The sequence below is a fragment of the Camelina sativa genome, chromosome 11 (assembly GCF_030686135.1).
Source record: "Camelina sativa cultivar CO46 ecotype springtype chromosome 11, ASM3068613v1".
Taxonomy (NCBI): domain Eukaryota; kingdom Viridiplantae; phylum Streptophyta; class Magnoliopsida; order Brassicales; family Brassicaceae; genus Camelina; species Camelina sativa.
In genome coordinates, this window is record NC_141890.1 from 13,696,910 (window position 1) to 13,721,088 (window position 24,179).

General features: G+C 36.9%; 5 protein-coding genes and 1 long non-coding RNA gene across 8 annotated transcripts; 1 reads left to right on the top strand and 5 right to left on the bottom strand.

Annotated features, from left to right (window-relative positions):
* The first annotated feature begins 679 nt into the window (after positions 1-679).
* LOC147933934 (uncharacterized) lies at positions 680-1,474 on the top strand. 2 transcript variants are annotated; one of them, XR_015570568.1, is made up of 3 exons: positions 680-825; positions 928-968; positions 1,067-1,474. It is a non-coding gene; the product is annotated as an uncharacterized LOC147933934 (long non-coding RNA). The 2 variants fall into 2 exon arrangements; XR_015570567.1 differs by having other exon boundaries at positions 684-825; positions 922-968.
* A 2,463-nt stretch (positions 1,475-3,937) lies between these two features.
* On the bottom strand, positions 3,938-7,618 carry LOC104723397 (cationic amino acid transporter 6, chloroplastic-like). Of its 2 annotated transcripts, none has more exons than XM_010441764.2 (5): positions 7,071-7,618; positions 6,144-6,366; positions 5,667-6,000; positions 5,242-5,470; positions 3,938-4,770 (listed from the first exon to the last, which is right to left on the bottom strand). In XM_010441764.2, exons 1-5 carry the CDS (start codon positions 7,420-7,422, stop codon positions 4,166-4,168), a joined length of 1,743 nt encoding a protein of 580 aa, XP_010440066.2. In that variant the 5' UTR covers positions 7,423-7,618; the 3' UTR covers positions 3,938-4,165. The 2 variants fall into 2 exon arrangements, with proteins under 2 accessions (XP_010440066.2, XP_087331018.1); XM_087474892.1 differs by having other exon boundaries at positions 5,288-5,470; positions 7,071-7,561.
* A 4,772-nt stretch (positions 7,619-12,390) lies between these two features.
* LOC147933935 (uncharacterized) lies at positions 12,391-15,275 on the bottom strand. The gene is made up of 4 exons (XM_087472394.1): positions 14,030-15,275; positions 13,803-13,912; positions 13,354-13,709; positions 12,391-12,913 (listed from the first exon to the last, which is right to left on the bottom strand). The coding sequence occupies exons 1-4, from the start codon at positions 15,273-15,275 to the stop codon at positions 12,391-12,393; spliced, it is 2,235 nt and encodes a 744-aa protein (XP_087328520.1).
* Positions 15,276-15,566: 291 nt separating this feature from the next.
* LOC147933936 (uncharacterized) lies at positions 15,567-17,082 on the bottom strand. The gene is made up of 4 exons (XM_087472395.1): positions 16,774-17,082; positions 16,500-16,658; positions 15,977-16,421; positions 15,567-15,724 (listed from the first exon to the last, which is right to left on the bottom strand). Exons 1-4 carry the CDS (start codon positions 17,080-17,082, stop codon positions 15,567-15,569), a joined length of 1,071 nt encoding a protein of 356 aa, XP_087328521.1.
* Positions 17,083-17,130: 48 nt separating this feature from the next.
* Positions 17,131-17,952, bottom strand: LOC104727972 (uncharacterized). The gene has a single exon (XM_087472396.1). The coding sequence runs from the start codon at positions 17,950-17,952 to the stop codon at positions 17,131-17,133; it is 822 nt and encodes a 273-aa protein (XP_087328522.1).
* Positions 17,953-21,001: 3,049 nt separating this feature from the next.
* On the bottom strand, positions 21,002-24,151 carry LOC104723399 ((S)-ureidoglycine aminohydrolase). The gene is made up of 13 exons (XM_010441765.2): positions 23,976-24,151; positions 23,750-23,878; positions 23,218-23,305; positions 23,039-23,115; positions 22,714-22,753; positions 22,546-22,612; positions 22,325-22,410; positions 22,153-22,234; positions 22,011-22,067; positions 21,890-21,928; positions 21,686-21,756; positions 21,428-21,481; positions 21,002-21,280 (listed from the first exon to the last, which is right to left on the bottom strand). Exons 1-13 carry the CDS (start codon positions 24,010-24,012, stop codon positions 21,211-21,213), a joined length of 897 nt encoding a protein of 298 aa, XP_010440067.1. The 5' UTR covers positions 24,013-24,151; the 3' UTR covers positions 21,002-21,210.
* Between the last annotated feature and the right edge of the window lie 28 nt (positions 24,152-24,179).

A 24,179-nucleotide genomic window follows, 5' to 3' on the forward strand; every position in this document is an offset into this window, starting at 1 on the left:
GTAGCCGCACGACGTGCCGGGGTTTGCATATAATATACTTCTACATAATTTGCTTCTAAAAAAGATTTTTTCTATTGTTTTTGCCGGTGTTTACATATAATATAATTCTACAAAATTTGATTCTATAAAAGTTTTTTCTATTGTTTTTTCATAGTTTCATGTAATTGAAAATGTTAGGAAAATCTGTTAATACATATCTTATCTAATACTATGGGTTTGAATGATTACAATGGTGATGGTAGACAAATCTATTAGCAGTTTAGTCTATCATATTTTTAAGACATATAATAAACCACCGGAGACCAACTCTATTTATATGTAAAAGTTGTTTGTGGTTGGTCTGCAGCGTTTTTTATGTACCACTATAAACATAATATGTGAATATATAAACAAAAAATAATTTAATTCATAAGCGAATTTATCTGTCTTAACCGGACACTATGTTCAATTCATATTTGAAATTTACAATTGTGCAAATTCATACATTAACTAACCAAACGTTCAAATTCACAACCTAAATACGTAAGTTTGTATAAATATATGCCTAAACTGTGACAGAGTTATGATATGTTAATGGTTGCTTATGTGGATACCAAGTGTCAGATAATGTCGTTTTAGGTAAGAAAGAGACAATACAGTTATGTTTTGTTATGTTAAAATAACGTCGTTTTAATTCATCATCTTCAGCTCTTATCGTGACTTCGTGAGTCTTCTTCCTCTTCAACCTCTAAACAAGAAATTGAGTTGGGGATTAGAAAATCTAGGGTTTTGGTTTCTGTCCAGTTTCATAAGTGTTGACCAAGATGTCTTCATCGGCTTGTTCAGGTCAGTAATTGAGAACGTAAGGTGTTTAATTTCCTTATAAATTTTGATAAATTTTGATAGAAACTTAATTTTTTTGCGGATTGGTGAATGAGTAAGCGATAGGTTTTCTGGAAGAGGAAGTGGAATCCTAAGACAATGTAAATGTATGAAAAATCCAAGGATACTCTTTCGTTGTTTTCCTAAGTTGTAGAAGCAAGTTGTTCATATGCAAATTGTTCTCATGTGTGTATTTTTGTTGCAGAATAAGTCTCATTTTGTTTAAGTAGACCAACATATCCCTCGTTGAAGAGGTTGACAGTGTAGTTGAGATGATAGTGGGAAGCTTACCAAAAGAATTACATGAGCTAGAGCTGTCAAAGAAATCGCAAAAAAATGTGAGAAAGAGATTGAAGATCTCAAAAGTGTGGTGAGTTTGGGTGAGAAAGAGATACAAGCTAAGGTGTTTTAAAAATATGATTGTGTGTGGTGGTTTGGTCATGGTTTGTGAAATATTTTTACTTTATGAAGTATGATTGTCTTTGTTGATTATATGACTTTTTAGTATTTTCATCACACGTGACATCCATGTAACCAAACACTTAGACCATCTCCACTCCAAAATCTCTATTCAGTTATTTTAAATTAAACTAATCATATAATTAATATTCTACTTCTTCCCATTTTTTCAGGTGTACATTTGGCTTTTACCATTTGTTCATATTTACATGGATATACCCATTTAGATGAAACACAAGTTAACAGAACCAAATTTAACACCAAACACAAAACCCAATTTTAACACCAAACACATGTATCCATGATAATTGGTCCACAAAGCAATGAACATACGATTAGACTTCTTTCTCCGCTGTTATACCAGCTCAAATGATGTGTTCACTTTAATCTAAACACCCGTCTCTAGGATAATGAAGCTTAAAAAAATCACCAAAGATGAACAAAATTGAGCGTAAGAAAAAAACCATAAATGGAAGAAAAAAAACTAAACCAGAAATCAAAAGTATGGTTGTCCAAAAAGTGCTGTCCATGTGGTTATCTTGTGTTATATATAAAAGGATGAATCAAGCAGAGAAGTAAACAGAAAATTGAAATTTTTATTTATATTTTGCGATATAACGACATAATGGACATACAACGTTCACTTGTAGCCAACTAATTGTACAACAATCACAGAAAATATAACCACACGACATGCATATAATACTCTTTGTAGATTGTACCATCCGTGAACCAAATAGTAGGATTTGGGGATGGGTGTCGATCGACACAAAGTGTGTGTCGATCGACACCAGCTTTTCTGGTTTGGCCAGATTGATTTAAAGTGTCGATTTTGGGTTGGTTTGATTCAATGGAAGCCCGAACCGACATATATAAAGAGGAGGTCGACTCAGGGTTTCGGGGGAAGGCTTTTTGTCGCTGCTTTCAGAGAGAAAAAGAGAGAGGAGAGGGTGTTCTTGAGAGATAGGGGTGATTCTTGGCTTGTTTGAGAGACATGTTCCTGTGGTGTGGAGATCTTGTGTTAGGAACAAAGGAGAAGATGGTAGATCCATCTTCTTCATGTGTGAGGGGATGGATGGGAGATTGGTGGTGGATTGGGGGACAAAAGGAGGCTTTCTCCTAGCTGTTATCCAGGTAAGTCGTGTTGTTTGATGCTTAATCGGTTAGGGAATCGATAGTTGTGAAGGATTAGGTATTTGCAACGAGAAGGAGCTTGAAGAGAAGCTCGGATCGTGTTTTCTGGGTTGGTGTCGCTCGATACCATTGTGGTGTCGTTCGACACCATTGTGGTGTCGGTCGACACCAACACCCGCAGATGGACTGTGCGGACTGGTTCGGGATTACTACTTCGAAGCAACGTTTGGGGATGAAACGGAGTCCGATTTGGCTGAAATTTGGTGGAAACCTTCGTGGTGCTATAGGGTTCGTATCCAACGGTGGGATTGTGACATTAACGGTTGGTTTGTGTTTTAGTCGAGTGTTTGTATTATGGTCTGGTGTAGACGGTTTTGTGGTAAGGTTGGGTGTCGGGTGACACAAAGGTGGTGTCGGTCGACACCAACATGTTGTGGTGTGTTTGGGTCCTAGGAGGGCAGCTGAAGTTAGGTTTGGTTGAGGAAAGATCGACGGAAGCGATGTCGTGAGCGTCGGTGTGTTGGTTCGCAAGTGGTGCGATGGGTGACGTTCGACACTAGAGGAGTTGATAGTGAATTAGAGTAATTGTGTAGAAGTGTTGTCCGTGGCTGGATGAAATCAAATATTCTAGTCCACCTCTCTTGTTACTCGGTCGCTAGGGATGGTTGGTTGTGCGACTCAGTAATAAGATGAGGTGGTGTTTGGTGTATTTATGAGAGTTTTTGTAAGGAGCGATTTCTACGCTGGTTGTCTCGTCGGTATTATGGGGTTCTGGTGAGATCATTCTCTGTGGATCCTGTGTGAGGATTGGGAATCCGGGTGCGGTCGTTTCATAGACAAATTTTACAGCAAACATTGTATGTCTCATTACAACCATTAGTGCAATATTCTCAGTTAGGATCACTTTGTCATAATGATCACTTTAAAGTTGAGGAACAAAGACTGAACGTTGGCTTTAGATGTGATCATGTGGATAAGGTGAAATTGATACCGATCTAGACAAGCCAAAGAACAATTAGAAGCTGTTGTGGCCACAAGAAACTGAACGTATGGTCACCACTGTTGTATATCCCATGCTCATTATCTGCCTAAGGGTAGGCGTGAGCTGCTAGCCAGGGGTCAACCACCATGGAAGTTACAAACGGATCCACTATATGTCCCTGAACATTCAGCTTCTTCACCTCAACGCCATTGACACGTCGATTACCCATAGACTCTCCAACAGTCAGCTAGATTAGCCTGTTTCCCAAACCCAATTAAGCACTTTGACTCCATCCTCAAAGCCGCAGGATACCGATTCTCAGGCGCAAGCCTATAACCAACGGCCAATACAAGCACATCACATACTTTAGCAATTCTTCGAGAAAAGTAGTCATTAGCCATAGTGCATATCAGAGATCAGGGTTGGTTGGTGGTGATATAATTTTACCGCATAACCTTTTTTAATATTTAATTTTAAACCCATAAATTACGTATAGACAAATTTTACCGCATAACCTTTTTTAATATTTAATTTTAAACTTAAATTGAAAAGATAACGAGGTGAAACGTAATCAGTAATATTACGTTTAGTTACAGGACAAAAATGACATTAAGAGGTATAAGAAAGTGAAAAGGTCGGGATAAAGTCCACCACTTTTTGTAAGTAGGTTTTGGTGAAAATGAAGAGTGGGTTTTTATGCTAACATTCCAAAAGAATACACAATTTAACTTAAGGAACTACCATTTGGACATTGTCCAACATTTCCGGTTGCACCCTCGAGGTAGTCACATGACTTTCAACAAACTCTACTCTGTCTCTACCCATCTCTTCGGCCTCATAAGTCCTGTGCACGCCATACAACACGTAGAACAGCGTTACAAGACATGTCCATATCGCAAACCTCTGAAATGACAGCTTTTTCAGCGTTGTAGTTAGAAAAACGTTAAGGAACACCGAAATTGCGGCTGGCCACGGCATGAATGGCACCGACCATGTGGAGGGTATAGGTGCAAGAAGATTTTTGTTAGCAGTAGACGAAAGCAATGATGTGTGGTATTGAAAAAACACGGTGACGGCTATAGTGATCGCAAGAAATAGCAACAAACCCCACCACGGTTTGTTCAGTTTCCACCATAGGGAGAACGCGAGGGCGGAAGAAGAGAGGAGGGCAAGGAACGAGAGAGTGTGAAGCGGTGAGTTTTGGCCTGTTAAAGTATACTTGCGATAGATAAGAGCATTGGCGACTAGGTAGAAAACACAGAGCGTTCCTAGTGAAATCAGCTCCATCACTATTTCTAGATCCGTGAACAAAGCAATTGAAGCTGTGCATATGCCTGAAAACGCACACATTATTAGAATTTAGAAGTACAGTATAGTGTTAAGTTGAATAATTAAATTAATTTTTATGATTACATTTTTATATATGCAATTTTCCCCCTTTTCAACAATACTGTATGTTTTTTAATCAACATATTATGCATTTATCGGTTTGAACTCGGGGTTGTAACGCACCAACGCCACTAACAGAAAATTCTAGGTTATATGCCAATATGATCTAATCATGTGTGTAATTTATGATCTGATTGGTAATAGTATAATGACAGAATGATTCCACATGGTTTTTAGTAATCAAGGTTAACTTTTTCCCTTTAATTATATCATTGACATTATTTCATAATATATATATATATATATATATATATATATATATATATCCCGATTCCACCATTTCCCAGTATTGTTAATCAAATCCATCATATACTTTTTATAAGTTAAGAAATTTTTTAAAAATGTTATTTAATTACCGAGAAAAAGAGTGGCGTTCAAGGGAGTTCCAGTCGAAGGATGCACCTTGGCAAGCCATGAAGGGACAAGTCTGGCTCTTCCAATCACACAAAGGTATCTGGCTTGCCCTAACATCGCCACCAACAGCGAAGCCACGATACCTAGGCTCGCACCAGCACCCACCACGTTGCCTCCCCAACCCCACCCAATCTTCCGGAATGCAACCGCGTACGAGGCGCTTTTTGATATCTACAACATTTTTTTACCTTTAATTAAATTAAAGTAATATTAAACCTGCAATCAGTGAGTTATTCCACTAAATTAATTTAGCTCGTACTCATAAGTGGATGCATCATCATGCATGTGATGTGATTACATTCGATATGGATTCGAAGTTACTAAAATCTTCACCAAATATATTTTGTAACATTTCATTGTAAATTACCTCATTGTAGGGAACCATGAGGCAGAGTACGAGAGACATGAGGCAATAGAGGACGGAGACGACGGAAACGGAGCCAATGATCCCGACGGGGAGACTAAACGAAGGGTTTTGGATCTCTTCGGCGAGAGTCGAAACGGTGTCGTATCCGATGTAACTGAAGTACACTACGGCAGCTCCGTTAACAACTCCGCGAACGCCGTATGGGGTCAGCCCTCGAGGCTCCACCAGCGCCTTGGCTCCGTCACCGTTACTAAATCCGGCGATTATTACAAATCCGAAGAATATTACGTGGAACACCGTCATCACTAGGTTCAGCATTGAGCTCTCCTTCGTGCTAATTAGTTTTTTAAAAAGAATAAGGCCAATAATTTTGTTATCCTTTTATTGTAAATTTTACAAAGTAGAAGTAATGTTAATATATTTAGCAAAACTATATTTTGAATTTTTGATTGGATAATGTAGCTAGTACGTACGTACCTATGACAAAGGCAGAGAGTGAGGAGAAGAACAAGAGCAACGGCAGGGAAATCGAGTTCGTTGTAACCATTCTCGAGACCATTCACTTTAATTCTCCAAGCGTTTGGATCAGAAACGCCAAACGCCGTACATGTATACTCTGTGAAGCTTCTCGCAACTGCCGCGTTCGACAAAACGTACTCCAATAGTATGTTGGCTCCTCCAAAATACCCGATAAATTCACCTGCATGATGCCCCACGTACGCGTTTGAAGGGTCAGATACTTTTCTTCTGACAAAGAAAGATCGCATATGAGGATGAACAAAGAGGAATCTCGTATCCCATGAACCATGTTCTTTAGATCTGTCTGACTGTGGCAGCTGACAGTTACCTTTTTCTTTTTACGTGTCTTTTTTTTCTCTTCCTAAACCAATTAAATTTGTGCAGGTAAAAGAAAAAATAAACGCACATAATACTTTTATTATGTTAATTTCTATAAATAAAGAGCGATAAAAAATTATTGTCGAATTGACGACCAAAAAAAAGAAGTTAATGTCGAATTTAATATTCACGAATATATAATTCTACAAAATATCAAATTTAATTAGTTGATTTCATGACCGTTAGTTGCCATAGTTAATGTCTTCTTTCGGAAGTTCTTTTTATTCTCTAGTGACGTTCTTAGAGACCTCAGACATATCTATTAATTTTCTAAATCTCGTACAAATTTAGGCTTCTTTCTAATTAAAATGTCACCTTTTTTTTGTTAATAAATTACAATGTCACCTTAACTACTTCACAATCTTGTTTCTAGCTTGCTTTGTTTGTTGTCCACGAGTTTATTTCCGTCGTTGTCATTATTATTTGTATGAAGTAGATATGAGTGAAAACTTATCAAACAAGCAAAAGAGAAAGAAATAAAGAACCTATAAAACTATATTCGCGTACCGAATGTGACTCGGAGATAACTGAACGCTCCGCCGGCAACCGGGACGTTAACTGAGAACTCGGTGTAACAAAGTGAGGACAAAAGTGCCGAAAATCCGGCGACCATGTAGGAAATGAATACGGCCGGGCCAGAGATATCACGTGCGACGGGTCCGGTTGTCACAAAGACACCGACCCCGAGCATGCCACCGACACCTAGAGAGACGAGGTCAAACCACCGGAGTTTGCGCTTCATGTCCGCACCGGAGCGGAGGCGGACTTGGTTGACTTCTTGATCAGGAGTCCACGTAGCGAGCATCCTGGACTTGAGCCTGTGTGGTGTCTGTGAGAGGCTGTGGAAGTACTTTGACATATTTTGCTCTTTGCTCTTTCGTTCATATGATAGTAGAGAATTATAAGAAGGTCGTTTGTTTAGCTTGACGAGTGGCTCTATATATAATTAGTAAGTAGGATCTTGGATAACGTTCGTTTAGTTTGAGTTTCGAACGTTCGATTTCAAATCTCTTTATCATAACTCCTTTTATGTTGATTTGTCCTCCTTTACTTTTGAATATTAAATTTTGATAATAGTCCTAGTCCATTACTTTGTAAGATAATGTAGTTATGATCATAAATACGCGATTAATTTAATAATGTTGTATATTCAACAAAATTTCGTTGTTACATGTGTTTAAAGACTTTTAAAACGATTAGTTTGCTGAAAAAAGCTTCGTGCCCTGCCTTTGGAATGTGAGCTTTTTATTCCGTATTCTATTTAGTAATTTAAGAAAATAATAGAAAAGAAGATAAATAGACTTGTTCGTAGGACAAAAGTCACAAAACTGATCGTGATCACTGGGAGAATCTAAGTGGGTGTACTGCGGACTTTATTACAAAAGCTTTGCTGAAAGTACTTGTATGTCCCTTTTCACGAGTTGTACATTGCAATTATCGTATTACCCTTATATCTAAACCACTGTTCCCACGACACGTCAACGCAAGTACATACAAAATAATAACCATTCCTTAATTTTAGACCAACCAACACATGCATTTGCAGCCTTTCGCAGCCCGAATGACCAAAATTCTCATTCTCTTTATAATGTATATTATGATGATGGATGTACGGGAAAGAAAGTAGTATACTGTGTATATAGCTCATTCTTTGTCTTGATATCCTTCTCTTATCTTTAAAAAGCATCTACTTATTAACAATATGTAATACCTTATAAGCAAAAGTACTCAGCTTATAAGAAAAAATCAGGTAAAATATTTGTTTGTATATATGCATGACTTGTTGAACTTGATTCTGCAGCACACATTCGATGAATCGATATATACATTAAACTTTCTGAAATTTCTGAAAAAATTATAATAAGCAAAGGCTAAAATACATTTGTTCATATTTCGACTAAATGACGTGAATTTTTAACCCAAAATTTTGTTCATCATATGAGCAATTATATATATATATATACATATATATATATATATCCTATAATTTATCTTGTATATTTTTCAGAACCCAATATTATTACGGAGATGAACAAACTACTTGATAACCGTACGTACGTATAGTTAAATTTAAAACCGATTAATTATCTACGATCGATCACAAATGCAATCAAATTCAAAGGACTTAAATTTGCCTTTCTCGGATCTTAAGACTATACTAGGTACCAACATGCACTATGTACGGGATATAAATCGATTTCAATAAATATTATGAGTAAAATTATTATTTGAGATTTAAGATTTGTCTGTATAAAACAAAATATGTAAGTAAAGTTTTTTTCGTTTATTCAAATTTGCGCTTATATTCTGTAAAATACGTTTCAACCGTGAAATATTTGAATTTAGAAAAGAATTTAAAGGTGGTGTAGAAAGTTTTGATGTCTTTTTGTGTTTCTAAAAATCAAATTCACATATTTTATGTTTCACATTATTATCTATATCACTATATAGATAAAGCAATATTTTAAACTAATTGATTTCATTTAAATTAATCTAAGTTTAAAAATGCAATGAGAAAAATGATAAAATTGATAAATAAATGAATATTTTTTTTCTTGTTTGTGAAATATAATTTACTTTTAATAAGTAAATAGGTTATGAAAATGATAATTAAATACATTTTCGGATTTAATAGTTGATTAAATCTTTCATTTTTAAAAACTAATAGAGAAAACATTATTTCATAATATTTCAGTGGCATAATTATGTAAATAATAATAAGAAGTAAAAGCATTTATTAAAAAATGTATATGAACTCTGTAAACTCGACACCTCAGTTTTTTTTGTGAGAGTGTTTCTTTATTAATATATGAGATTTTTCTAAGTTAAATACGCTAAATTATCCTGAACTTGATTCGGCTAAAAAATATAGTTAACTATCAAATGAAAATGAACACGCGTCAATAAAGATTGTTTTCCATTTGCAATTTTAAAAATCAACGAACAATACTTCTAAGTTCTCACCATATGTCCTATCACATTTTTTTCTTCAAATCAATAGATAAACTGTTGAAGTTTACAATGATTGATATATTATACATATATGGTGGGTATGATACTGAAATGGAAATATATATTTGATTATTGGAGCAGCTCATGAGCATATTCACAAAAATTTATATTAGAAAACAAATTAAAGCAATAGAAAGTGAAATTCTTGTTATGCATTTCTATTCGCAGAGAACATAAGAAATTGGTATTCGTTTCTTTAATATGTATCAGGTGCCATTAGTTATGTATCCGGTCAAGTTCAGGTAAAAACCGTGTTACCGTGGTATATACTTAAGATAAATTATGCAAACGTTAAGATTTTATTATTCAAAAATATCATCAGAGGTTAAGCATGAACGATAAGTTTTGTAAAACGCACGTATAAAAGCTGAAATACACTTACCTATTTATATGTACACATTACATACGCTGTAAAGATATGAATATATTTATATAATGTAAAGTATGTAATGAAGTGGGACATGTTCATGTCTCTGTCGTCCGTATAAATGCATAGTGTAGTGAAGTGAACCATGGTCAAGTCTCTGCTAACCTAATTGATTGGGTCATCACCTTAAATATTCTTAAAAGTATTTGTTTTTTTTTTTCTTTGTTGAACAAATAAAGTATTTGTCTTATATCCGAAAAAGAAACCATCTTTTGATGTATGCTAACATACCTGGAGATGTTCTTCTTGAATATATTCTAAATTTTGGTGTCATCGACGTGTAAAGTGTTTCCGTTTTTATATATTTATCAAGGAACAAAATGACGTTACTTGACTTTGTGCGTATGAAATTATAAGTGATTTATTGGTCAAATTAATCACCAAACCCCAACGTAGGAATTAATCTTGTGAGATTTCAAATCACCAAATGACCAACCTTTTATCTCAACACTTTAACAAGTACTTGTTATTAACTGCTTTATGAAGACACATGTAGGCAACTTAAGTTTTCAAAATAGACTATTCAGCTAGTTGCTTCCTAAGTTTATGAAGGTTTTAAAAAGGGTCCTTATAAAATAGCTATGTATTAATTAAAATGAATTAGAAATATCATGTTAACAAAAAAAACTATATATATACATATATATATATATATATACACTATCTCTCTAATCCATAAAGAATGTCATTCTAACATATTTTACATAAATTAAGAAAATATACAAAAAAATTAATACACTAAATAATATTATTAAAAATGTGTTTTAAGTGCTTTAAAGCAGCTCCATCGGTTTAGAAACTCTTTAGGATATCTTAATAATAATTGTAATATCTTTTTATTATAAAATTAAATTTTAAACTGTGAAAAAACTAACTTAATTATAGATAGACATTGGGAAGAGAATTTTATTAAGATATCTAAAAATAAGAACCGATCATATATCTTTCTCCTAATTTTTGTTTTTAGTGTTAAGATACTCTTCTGAAAACTGCTAATAAGGCTGCTGTTATCAAATATATTTATCTTGTTTTATAGATAGATTAACTATTATCAAAGATTTGAGTTTGACATTTGAAAATGAACATCACACCACAAAGTTAAAGCTTTACCAAACGTTTTTAATCCACTCCACCGCTATCATGCATGGTCCAAAGATGACCTGATATTGTCCACTCACTAAAAATAAACGAAAGTAATTATAAAAAAATATATTATTAATTTTCTCTGTATTCGAATTTTCTAAATAATCTTTAAATCTTATAATTACTTTATAGAAATTAAGAAAAGAAAAAGAAATATAGGATGTGAATGGTTGCAGTGGTCAGGACGGATAAATCTATCTGCGGATTAAACCGCTTTTTATTTACCATTTATTAATTTTAATCTGCAGTGATGCGGTTCAAAAGAAACAAAGACAAAACCACAGTGGACCAACTGCGGACCGCTTTTGCTTACAAATACAGTTGGACCGCAACGGTTTGCTGTCCACACTTAAAACATGGCGGTCTGCTTTGTAGACGGATTCGTCCATCCGACCGCGGTTACCATTCACACCCATAGAGTCTTAGATTAACTCTAGTTCACGAACCCAAACTTTATAAAAATTAAGAAAAGAAAAGGAAACACATTTAATAGTGAAATCATCATTATAACATCATCATTACCCCATAAAATGTGATAATGACAAGATCCATTTCAATGTTCTAGACTTCTAAGTTACAAGTTATAGCAAATGATTAATTTAGGTTGCCAGATTGGACATTCTATTAAGTATTAACAATCGAATATAGGAATATTCGATTTCCTAGCTCATATTTCCGATGATGGACACGATTCATTTGTATCTAAAAAATCAACTAAACTTGCAATACATGGACCAAATATATATAGGTATTTTCACTAATTTGTTTTATCGAATCACATACTAACGAATTCTAAATTACACAACTGCGCAAAGTGAAGATTGTAGTGAGTACTAATTAACAGGAATGTATGACCATCAGACAATAACCAAATTACGTTGTAATAATTCAGTTTTATAATTGGTCAAATTAAAAATTTGATGACGGTTTTTTTTTCACTCCTGTAAATACATTTCTTTACTTTATAAAAAAAAATATTTGATGACGGTAATATGGTGCTGATTGTATAATATCGCTTGTTTTTTTTTTATTGTCCTAAGTAATATCGCTTGTTATGTTTTTTTTTCGCTCTTTTTTTTGGTGTCTTTTTTTTTTGTGGGAAACCGGAAGAAAGCCTTCCGATTAAATTTATTCAAGAACAATAATGAAAATTACAAACAAACTAAGCAGGGACACACAACGCCCGACCTGTCCTCCTGCAACAAAGGTTCAACACACTCCGGTACAAGACTAAAGCATGAAAACTTAAGATAAAGTAAAAGCATAGGCTGCTAATCCATCCGCGAAACGATTAGCTTCTCTATACACATGTGAAACATGGACATTCCAGTCTTTCGGTAAAAAGCCATGGCACAACCGCACCAGGAAAAACAACGGATGTATATCTACGATCTCTGTCCTAAGAAAACTCACCACCTGCTCCGAGTCCACCTCTACTTCCAGCCTCGGTATCCTCTTCTCCCATGCAAGATAGAGACCATAAGAAACACTCCATAACTCAGCCAAAGAAGCAGAACACCGACCAATATTTAAAACAAAGCCGCCACACCATTCTCCAAACTCATTCTGGATCACTCCTCCTGCAGTCGTTGGCCCTGGGTTACCATGAGAAGCCCCATCCGTGTTCACTTTGTACCATCCACTCATAGGACACACCCATCGGATCATTTCCTCCCTGCGTTCAACCAGTTTACTCTTGCTCCCCGCATTTGCAGCGATAACCTCCTTCGCAACATCTTTAAGAAACTGGACCCGATCCCTCCATAACCTGTTCTCACCAAAAATATTACCACACCTCTATTTCCATGCCCACCAAATAGCCATGGCAAACTGGGTAGACCAATCTTGGTTATTGCTAGTCATCCCTCCACCTAAGTTCCAATGCACCCATTCCAACAGAGACAACTCAAAAAACACTCTCCGTTTCCTCACCAGAACAATCCGCAGCTAAACACCAGACATAGCTGGGCAGTCCCTAAGAACATGTAAAATAGTCTCCACTCCTCCCTTACACACCGAGCACGTATCTGTATCACTCAAATGTCGACGGTACCTCTCTGTATTTTTCATAATTATTTGTCTCACAACCATCCAAACAAAGACACGCACGCATTCTGGAACCCTAAGATTCCAAACCTTCGAGTAAAAGGAGCCCATATTCTGAGTCAGAACCGCCTCCCTTGTTAGCAATTCATACGCAGATTTAACCGAAAACTTCCCATCATCGGTTTCCCCCAAGACAAACGATCTTTAGCCCCCGTAACCTTATCCAAAACTACTGTTGTCAACTCTAACTGAAGATCCTTAGAGATATAAGGTGCAATCCTCTCCATGGTCCACCCGACACCATCACGCCAAAAATCACAGGCTCGTATCACGTCATAGCCTGCTGGGAGTTCACATGTCACCAAGTCCACGAGAGGACTACTAGTTAGCCACTTGGCTGTCCAGAACTTAACTTGCTGCCCATCTCCAACCACCCAGCTAACCCCTTTATACACCACCTCCGTCAAACCAACACAGATGCTCCTCCAAGTTGACAACCATTTCCCTTTCTTCCTCAGCTAAGTCGGGTCCAATATATCCTCTACCTTGTATTTGGCCCTCACTACTCGTGCCCATAGGTTTTGTTTATCATGGAGGACTCGCCACCCCACCTTCGCAACCAAAGCCTTGTTCATAGCACTCGCTTTATTCATCCCCAGACCACCCTCCCATTTAGGGAGACATACCTGATCCCACACGAGCAAATGCAATCTCCGTTTTTCTGTAGTTGAACCCCATAGGAAATTAGGAAGTCAAGAGAGACCTTATCCAGTTTATCCAAGATACTAGCCGGCAATTTGATCGTGCTCATGCTATGAATTGGGATAGACGATAAAACCGCCTTTGTAAGTGTGAGACGACCTATAAAACTTAATATCCGACCCCTCCAGCCAGCCAAGCGAGAAGACACTTTCTCGAGGACCTCCCCAAATGTATCTTTGTTGATCCGCCTCTGTAAGATAGGCATTCCCATGTTTGCCTAATTCTCTTATTGATGAAATTCCACTCGCGGCACTAATTAGATTCCCCAACTCGCGTGACACATTACCAGAGAAATAGATCTTAGACTTTTCCAAGCTGACTTTCTGACCTGAAGCAAGGCAGAATTTCTCTAACACCCTTCTCACTACTCGAACTTGAGCTACAGACGCCTCATCAAACAAGATCAAATCATCCACAAAGCAAATATGGGATAAATAGGGTCCTCCATTTGATAACCGGATTGGTTTCCATCTCTTATCCTTAATCTCCTGTTCAATCAGATGGCGTAGCCGTTCCATACACAACACAAATAAAAAGGGTGACAAGGGATCACCTTGACGGAGGCCTCTCGATGGCTGGAAAGCCTCTGTTTTTGCTCCATTCCAGAGTAGACTCATTGACGGATTCATCACACACTGCATTATCCAACAAACCCAACTCTCAGATAAACCAGCTGCTACAAGTGTTTCTTCCAGAAAATCCCAACGGATTCTATCATAAGCTTTTTCCAAATCAAGTTTCAACATCATCCAACTCTTTTGTCCTTTTTTACGTCTCATTGAGTATACAGCCTCCTGAACCACAACAATATTATCATAGCTCATACGACTTGGGATAAAGCTCGACTGTGCTGGGCCAACCAACTCTGCCATAATACCCTTCAACCTCTCCACCATCGTCTTGGTGATGGTTTTAAACAGCACATTGCAGAGGCTAATCGGCCTAAGCTGCATAATCCTCTCCGGTTTCGCCACCATAGGAATGAGAACCACAATAACATCATTCATACATTCAGGAAGCTGACCAGTTTGAAAAAACTCCAACACACAATGCATCACCGAATCTCCAACTTCCTCCCAACAATGCTGATAGAACACCGGTTGAAATCCATCTGGTTCGGGAGCTTTAAACTTATCCATCTTGCGTATTGCCATTTCCACTTCAGCATTGGTAAACGGTTTATTCAATATCTCCCTATCTGCTAGAGACATATTGGGGAACCCCTCACAAGCTAAAGTCTCCCCTCCAAGTTCAACATCATCCAACAAATAAAGTTTCTTATAATAGTCTACCGCAAGCTTCTCAAGCTCCTGACCATCCATTATCCATCTACCCATTTCATCCTTCAACATATCAATTCTATTTTTTTTGCGCCTAATAACAGTGAAAGTATGAAAAAATTGTGTATTACGATCCCCGTGGACCACCCACCTCTCTCGTGATTTCTAGAACCATAGCATCTCCTCTTGTTCCAGAACAACATCAAACTCCTGTAACAAAACCTCCTCCCTCCGTAAAAGCTCATCAGTGTGATTAATATCAATCCGCCCTTGGACTTCCTTAATCTTGCGAATTAAAGCTTCCTTCTTCGAGTTAATATCACCAAAGATTTCTCAGTTCCACTTCCTCAGAACTGATTGCAACTTCTGCAACGCCTCCAGAGTCGAGACCGTGTTATCCCAAGAAGCTTTCAACAGATTACGAAACCCAGGATGTTGTAACCAGGCGGCTTCAAACCTGAATGGCCTCCTCTTTGCATTCAAAGTAAGCTCTGGCAACAATTGCACATACATCGGAGTATGATCCGAAGCTAGAAAGGGAAGATGAGTAACAACCGCCTCCTACCATTGTAGCCTTGCTTGAGGGCAACACAATACCCGATCCATACACTTTGCTAAGAAATTACTTCCTACCTTCCCTCTTCTCCACGTATATTAATTTCTCCGAAACCCCATATTAATTAAAGATAACTCGTTGATCCACTCGCCAAACGCTAGGGAATCTGGTGAGAGCAAGCCATTACCTCCTGTTCTTTCATCCAACCGGACGATTGTATTGAAGTCTCCCCCCATCACAATCGGTCCAGTTGCTGCACCGACCACTTTTTGCAATTTCTCCCATAAACCACATCTTCGACTAACTGTTGGTGCAGCATATACCACAATCAGATTCAACAATTCAGTCCCATTCACCAATAAAGCATGAATGTATTGTTCTGAGGAATCAACAATTTGGACCTCCCCGATACCAACTCTCCACAACAACCACACGCCTCCCCTCTGACCAACAGCGTCAACCCAAACTCGAACCCTAAGCCTCAAAAAAAGCTGGGCCGCTTTCTCTCCCCCAGCGTGAGTCTCGAACACTGCTAACACATCGGTGTAAAACCTCTTCAGTAGATATCGTATCGATCGACGGAAGTTAGGTTTATTTGTCCCCCGACAATTCCACATCAAAACATTCATCATCTGAAAATAATCGGCAAATAGAACGACCGGGGCGACATATCATTGAGTGGCGAGACTCTTCCCCTCCACCTCCACTACCCTCATCAACACCAACTCAGTCGCCATCGGAACCTCCACCAAAGTCAATTTCTCCAGCTCCATCGAACTCTGTGGATTCTGCGTACCCGAACCATTCTGGTCCATATGGGTATCATGGTGGACCGCAGAAAAGGCGCCCCCGATCTCCCCACACTCTGGCTTTCAATCCTCAACTGTTTGCCATTCACTGGCATTGTCTCTTCCCCCTGGTTGGACCAACGACAAGCCCCTTCGTGGGCCGAACCGATGTGTTTTGTTTGGGCCACACAAAAACCTTATCATGCTTTTTACTGAAAACCGGAGGTTTTCCCTTAAACCCACTCTTGGGCCCAATTAAATTCACATCCAGGCCTGCTCCGAAAACTAGTGTCTTCTTCTGCATGTCATTCTTCTCCGGAATCCTCTGATTCGAAAAACCAACATTTTCCTTATCTGCTCTGTGCGTGATACTCTCCTCTCTTCCCGGAGGGATTGCCAAATCTTCTGCTAACCTTGCAAAAGTGTTTGATATGGGAATATTTGAATAATTATTTGCTACCCAGGATCCACGCAATTGACTTCCCACTTTGGCGGACCCGGCCATCACCTCTGCCACCCTAATCTGACGTCGTGGGTCCGGTCTCCTCCCCCTCTACTTGACCGGAACAAAGCCATCCATTCCCTGTTGTGCCTCTGTGTGTATCGGACTACTCACCACCACCTGTGTCGAGACAACGACCTCACTGTGTTGTACTCGTTGAGGACATGAATGTATCAAATGACCATACATTCCACACCCCAAACAAATCGTATTAAGGCCCTCATATGCCACAAAGTTTCGCTCTCCGTTGATCATGATAGTCCCTTTCATTGGTCTCTTCAAGTTAACCTCCACACAAACTATGGCAAATCTTGCCCTTTCACAGTTCGACGTGGTCCCATCTACTCTGATTGGATTTCCCAACCCTCGGGTAACCCCAAACAAGATATTCTTGTGATAAAAGTTCAACGGTATATTCGTCAACCGAATCCATACCAGCGTCGTGGATATCTCATCTCTGAGCGGATCGAATTCCGGTGTCCAAGCTTGAACCAGCAGATAGCTCCCAAACATCCTCCACGGTCCACCTGTCAACGCAGCCATATATTCCTCCTCCTCCCCCAACCGGATTATGAAAAACTGCCTTGGGAGATCCACAACGAACATTGAGCCACTCGGTTTCCACATCTCCCTCAATCGTCTGCTTAACGCCGCTATTGGGACTGTTCTCCCTAGCACCTTCACTATCATACAATTCTTCCACAACCCATTCATCGCATCCAAAACTTCTTTTCCAATAGTCACCACCGGCTCTCCATCCTCTCCATTAGGGAACTCCAAAACAAGTCTTTCATCCACAAAACTCCCCTCTACTACGTCCTCCGACACCAACCTTCCTCCTACACTCCCCCCCCAATCACCTTCCGCACCCATGAGCCTAGCCCATCTGGTGGTTCTCCCGGAGGTCTGCCCTGTTCTCCGATCTCGTCCATAGTAGCATCGTGGTTCCCCCCACTCAAAATCCTAAAATCGTCTCCTGTCGCCATTTTTTTTTTATTTGGTCTCTAAACTCTTATTTAGTATGATATGTTTTTCTAATGTATATTTATCTATATTTAATTCATACATATACAATCTTTTATTTGTTTAATTTTATTTTTTACATCTAAGGAATCTTTATCTTCTCTTGATTGTACTTATGGGTTGTGGTGTATGTCAAAGGACAAGAAGTTCTTTATTGATTTGTACAGGTATTTACTATTTGAACAACATTACTATATATATCGTTTTGCGGTTTCCTAATTTGGATTAACGTTAGATTATTCTTAATTATTATGGTGGAAACTCCTAATGCACACAATACGATTGATTTATACTAAACAATCAAATTATTCCATTTATATATTTGTCTTATTTGGCTAGAGTAGTGCCTTAACGTACGTCATAGAGAGGTTAGTTCATTTGTATTAATTTTATTTTGGTTTATCCCAGGCTATAAAATTCCCGCCAGTCCACCACAAGAAGTTTAGCCTAGTACTAAGCAAAGTTTGGTTGCAAGATAATTAAAGGAAAACAAACAAACAAAAAATATATGATTATTGCAAAGTTCAAATCAATTACAAAACATTTAAAAGGAAAGTGATCAAAGACACTCAAAACAAAAATAAGTACCCAACAAGATTGTCAACAATATTTCCGCATTTAATTATATATCAAACGATGTGATGTACCTTTAATCTTTTGGACATAAATATTTTGATGTAAATATTGTTTTGATGTAAACATTTAAAAACAAAAATATTTTGATGTAACATGTAAACTTAAATATGTCATGGAACTTGGTCCGAATGGTAACCGCAGATTTGGTTGTGCGGGATAAACGATTTGATAGTGCGGTAAGGTTGAACTGCGGTACGTGCGGGACAAATGTATTTGCGGGACAAGTCCGGTTAATGCAAAATAAGCAGTACAAAATAATGTTTGATTGGTAAAAAACTATATGCGGTGCGAATTTCATATTGTTTTATTAATAATTAGTATAATTATATTATTTAAAATTTTTAAAATCAAAATTTATTTTGAAGTAAGTAAGTGAATTTTGTTTAATAAAAAAGTGAAGAAATATGTATTTTAAAAATAAATTCTTTTTTACGGAAATTATAATTAAAAACTATAATTTAATTTTGAGATTGTTAAGTCTATTAAGATATTAATATATACTAAAGTTTAATGATATTTTCATCATAAAGTTGACTATAGATTTTTGTTTTACAAATCTGTTATTTTTTGTATTAAAATTGATTATTGTACAATTTGTGAAAAAAATAATGAGGTAAGTTATTTTTTTTTTTTAAAAACACATATAGGTAACAAATTATTTATGAGAATCTTTAACAATTTAACTTAAAAACCCTTTTCAGCATACAATCATTTGTTAAAACTTATGTTGATTATTGTTTTTTTATTAATCACAAATTAAATAAATAAAAAGTTTGCTTTACTCAAGGCGTTTTTGGCAAAAAACGTTGGATAATTGGTTGTTTAACAAACAACTGCGGTCCATAGAGTAATGTTGTGTTTAGAAAACCGCAAATAGTATTTTTACTATTTTTTTGTAATAACGTAAATTTTTAGTTTTTAGTGTAATCGGTGACATTGTCTATTTTTTTCTCGTGAACCTAGAAAAACGCCTTTTGTATCGTCACCATTCAAGACCTAATTTAAACCAAGGTGGTCTGCCATACATGAAAAGACATCCATGATTGTAAATTTTTAAACCATAAATCCTTTGACGAAACGTATTCGTAAGAAAATGTTGAATTAAATTATTAAATTTTGCAAACAATGACTTTGGTTTTGCAAATGACTTTACCACCGAACCGCGTTAGGTTACTTATGTAAACAATTCTGTTCGTAATTGGCTCGTTTGAGTTCACTACATAGTTGTTGACCCAAAAAAAAAAATAATAACTTTGGTCTTACAATTGACCTATATATATATATATATTAGTGGTGAATAGAAATTAAAATTCAGTCAAAAGATATACATTAGGTAGATTAGGTGTAATGATCAAATTATCTTAACTTTTGGAAGAAAGGAGACGTTGATAACATTAGAGACTCTAGTGTCTCTAATTCCTCACGTAACATATTTGGGTTCTAGCTAGTTTATTACACATGTATAATAGTATAATACAGTCATTCTCAACCCCAAGTCGAACACATTAGCACCCATATATGGAGAACATGTTTAGGTTATAAATTCTTGTAAAGAAGTTATTGTTTTATGGAGAACATGTTTATAAATTATGAACTAATTAATTAAACAATCTTTGGGCCATTCCAAATTATAGGCTACCTTTTTCGTACCTTTTTCGCATTCACAAAACACTTGTGTTAAATTATTGCATAAGTGGGAACCATGGACTTATGTCGAGACCACTAGTTATAGCTTTAGAGAAAGTAAATAATAAAAAGGTAGTGAGTGAGAGATAAAGAGAGGAAGAGCTTAATTAGGAGGAGTAAAAGACAAGTAGACTCATCATAATATTCCGGTTTAGGAAAAGGGGATGTGGTGACCTCATCAAGAGTCACCGTCGGTGAGGATAAATGGGAAGGGTAGTGAACCTGACGTCCTATTGGTGTTGGAAGTGGCGGCTGTTCTGGTGGTGGACTACGTTTTTAATAATTCTCCCATCAAATTTTGTATCGATTGATCTTATCAAGAAAGATTTTATTAATAGTTTTATGAAGGATCAAATAAAATTGGGACCTATTATAGAAAAAGATTTGTTATCAAGTTTGACTATGGACATATATAGCTTTATTTAGTACTATAAGTGTATAACACTGTGGTAACTATTCAGTGAGACTGTAAAATAATGTTGGTACGTAAATAAGGTGTCGACACTATTGCACAAGAGGCAAAGCACATACAGATCATGTAGAGTAAGGCAAATACATATCATGTAGAGTAATCTCATTTGCCGAAACAAAGATATGGCATTTTAAAATAGTTTTTTTTCCCATACAAGTAAGACTCGAGTAGCTAGTGGTTAAGAGTAGACATGAGGCTTTTAAGACAGAAAGCTAAACAACAAGGTTCTGGCTTTTACTGCAAAAAACCTTCTTTTTACACAGAAATCTTCTTGATCCCATCAAACTTCCCACCAAGTCCTATAAGATCTTTGATCACAATGGATTCCGATTCACATCTTTGTACAACAGATATCGAGATCTCGTCTTTCCAAGTGCAGCATACCTGACACAACGAATACTATCTGAGAAAGTGTGGTCGAATGATCTTTCAGGTAGTCAAGACACAGTACCAAGAGAAAGTTTGAATCTTGCAAACGTTTGAGAACTTTTTGAAACAGAGTATAAACTCAAGTTGTGGGCAGTGTCTTACCATTGAGGAACAAAAGGTGCCATCCATATGACATCACCAGCCTGAACTGGATACCTATTCAAAGAGAAGATCACATAAAAGTTATAACCACTTCTTGTATCATGTGGAATGTAGCTGTGGCAGCAGCTTGATTTTGGTAAAATGCTTCTGATCACATTACATGACTGATGCAGAAAACTAAGGTTCTTGGTTGTGCATGTGTGTGTTTGTGGAAGTTATATATTAACACTTTTGATTTATTAGTATAGCTTTGCGTACCAGTTATCTCCCAAGCGATAAATGCCTTGGCCCTCCAGAAGCAACAAACCGTGTTGGTTATAATGAACTTCCTATTAACATTGCAAAATAATATGACTAGACTGAATTGAAATAGAAAAAATAACAAGAGAAAGGAAATCACGAGCAACGGATGGTATCAAGATCCATATGGTAATGAAGCATTGAAGCGAAACAGTTCTGTACCTTAACATTGAGAAACTCTCCCGGCTGAAAATCCATAATCTGCATATGAAAGACACAACAGTAGTTAAGATTCCATGTCTCAAAAAGTGAAAGGATTCATTTGATCAAGTGAAGTGCTTACATGGATGTTGAAGTCATAAGCAAGGGACATCGGAAGAAGTTTCCGCAGTTCAAAAACCTGTAATAGTAACAAAGATCTTCAGAGATGACTGATGTAGGATCTGGAACTTGTATTACAAGTGGAGAACTTTTTGCACATTTACCTCACCAGGAGTCTGGAGTAGTGGTTGCTTGTCTGTGGAGCCAACGATAAGCTCTGTTGTGTGACTTCCTAGATGTTCATACCTAGAGATGTAGGTATAGGAGGAGTTTCAAAGTTATGAACCCAAGCAAAACTTGAAATTTTCTTGTTATAATAAGGGGCAGGAGAAGAACCTCCGCTCGAAGACAACAAGTGTTGCAGACTCATCACAGTTTAAGGAATGATAAAAGTTTGGAGGTAGGTATGCATATGAATCAACCTACACTAAAAATAGGATTATCAGCAAAAAGGAAGAAACTAGTGGAGAAATCTTGCAAGCATTCACCATCAAAGCTGGGTAGAGACTATGTAATCGGAAGAATACTTCCGTAAATAATTCTTATACAAATCATACCGTCAATTTTTTTGAAGAACTGGATGTGTTAGTGAGTGTCACAGCACCCTCAACCACGAATACAAGACTTGAAGAAAATTCCAAATTATTGAAAGGAGTTAATAAGCAGAATGAAGATCATAAGTTTAGTAAACAGATGTTAAAGAGAGCTCATATAAGTAACAATACCGCTCTATGTCTTGTGGAGGCAAACTTGAACTTGACATTTCTGCAAGAGACAATAAAATCAGCTAGATGATCACCAATTCCTACGAGTAGAACATATAATACCGCAAATCCTTAAACCCTTAATCACTCGACTAGTTCTGTGCAGCAAGAACAAGGCATTGTTCTAATAACAATGAGATTGATGTAGCAACGCAGTCAAGGACACAAATCTAGTACCTAAAAGATTACATTGACATCTAGAGAGTAACTCTATTATCGAAGACTATAAGAAAATAATCCCAAGAAGTTGATGTTCATCACTTGTGATAATGAATTGGCTCCAGACCTTTCATTTTAGCTAAGTACATGACAAAATGGGATCCCGTTGCCGGTGTGATCAAGTATGCCCCTAATGTGTTTGTCCTGTAAAATTGAGAAACAAACAAATAAGTGCAAAACTTGCTGACTCCAGTAACTACAAGATGAAGAAAAGTATGGAAAATAAAAGAGTGTTATGTAATGTACCAGTCAGGTAAAGGGCTGTATACATGACTTTCCGGTGTTATCAACGCATGATCTCGTTTGTATACACTTCTTGTGAAACCGGGCAAGTCTAAAACACAACAGAATCAAAACATTTCTGCTTAAAAAAACATTACGAGGATCCAAATGCAGAATTCTCAATTACAAAATATATCAGAATTCCAATTTGAATACACAAAGTGACAACTATCAGAAAGAGACGATTAATCTCTATCCACAGAACTGAAACTTGAATGCTTCCATGGCTTCTATGTCAGCACCTAATTGAGCAAAAGTTAAGAGCTTTTTGCAAGGCATGAGCCAGAAACCCTCTCACATTATTAAACACTAATTCAACTTAATCCTAACTTTTTCGATAACTTAAACTCTCTAACTAGAAATCAAAATAAACCCTATTCACTAAGACCTCGCAGAATCGACCTAACAAAAAAGTAATCGAAATTAACCAACAAAAGGATCAAACTTTAATGACACGAAGCTAGAGACGAGTGTTGTAAAGGAAAGATATAAAAACCTTGGAGGTGTGAAGGAGAGAGAGTTGGATTTGTTGCTTTCCAATAAATGGGTTTCGTCTTCTCATCTGATTCAACAATCGAAGGCGCTGAACAAAACCCATCGTCGCTTTCCGAAGCTTTAACAAGACCTTTTCGGAGGTGATAAACACAAATAAGAAAGTTCTGATTAGTTTTACAGTATGCTCAAAACAAACTTATGAAGAATCGAAAAAGATTCCTACTTACTGATAATGATGAAGACGATTAAGTGAAGTGATCGCATTTTTGCTGAGAATTAGTCGAACGATTCAGGTTCAATGCTCTCTCTATTCATTCATGTTTATTAAAATCTAAAGAAAGAAAACAAAAACAGAACACGACAGATGATTCTCTGAACTGGCCAGTTGATGTTTTTGTTTGGTAGCCTCATAAAATTATATACTTTTTAAG

Bases quoted from the DNA above. Each gene is read 5' to 3' on its own strand.
- LOC104723397 (XM_010441764.2), bottom strand. From the start codon at position 7,422: ATGTCAAAGTACTTCCACAGCCTCTCACAGACACCACACAGGCTCAAG. The intron at 6,367-7,070 runs GTACGCGAATAT...GGCATCATGCAG, and splicing joins TTATCTCCGAGTCACATTCG to GTGAATTTATCGGGTATTTT. The intron at 6,001-6,143 runs GTACGTACGTAC...AAAACTAATTAG, and splicing joins ACTCTCTGCCTTTGTCATAG to CACGAAGGAGAGCTCAATGC.
- LOC104723399 (XM_010441765.2), bottom strand. From the start codon at position 24,012: ATGCGATCACTTCACTTAATCGTCTTCATCATTATCA. The intron at 23,116-23,217 runs GTACATTACATA...TCAATTTTACAG, and splicing joins TACAGCCCTTTACCTGACTG to GACAAACACATTAGGGGCAT. The intron at 21,482-21,685 runs GTACGCAAAGCT...CTCTTTGAATAG, and splicing joins TATCGCTTGGGAGATAACTG to GTATCCAGTTCAGGCTGGTG.
- LOC147933936 (XM_087472395.1), bottom strand. From the start codon at position 17,082: ATGGCCGGGTCCGCCAAAGTGGGAAGTCAATTGCGTGGATCCTGGGTA. The intron at 16,659-16,773 runs GTTTTTGTGTGG...GAGGATTGAAAG, and splicing joins TCAGTAAAAAGCATGATAAG to CCAGAGTGTGGGGAGATCGG. The intron at 15,725-15,976 runs GTAATGGCTTGC...AATTGTTGCCAG, and splicing joins GTTGGATGAAAGAACAGGAG to AGCTTACTTTGAATGCAAAG.
- LOC147933935 (XM_087472394.1), bottom strand. From the start codon at position 15,275: ATGGATGGTCAGGAGCTTGAGAAGCTTGCGGTAGACTATTATAAGAAA. The intron at 13,710-13,802 runs GTGGGGTGGCGA...GACCCGACTTAG, and splicing joins ACAAGGCTTTGGTTGCGAAG to CTGAGGAAGAAAGGGAAATG. The intron at 12,914-13,353 runs GTTAAATCTGCG...TGGTGAGAACAG, and splicing joins CCGATGATGGGAAGTTTTCG to GTTATGGAGGGATCGGGTCC.
- LOC104727972 (XM_087472396.1), bottom strand. From the start codon at position 17,952: ATGGGTGCGGAAGGTGATTGGGGGGGGAGTGTAGGAGGAAGGTTGGTG.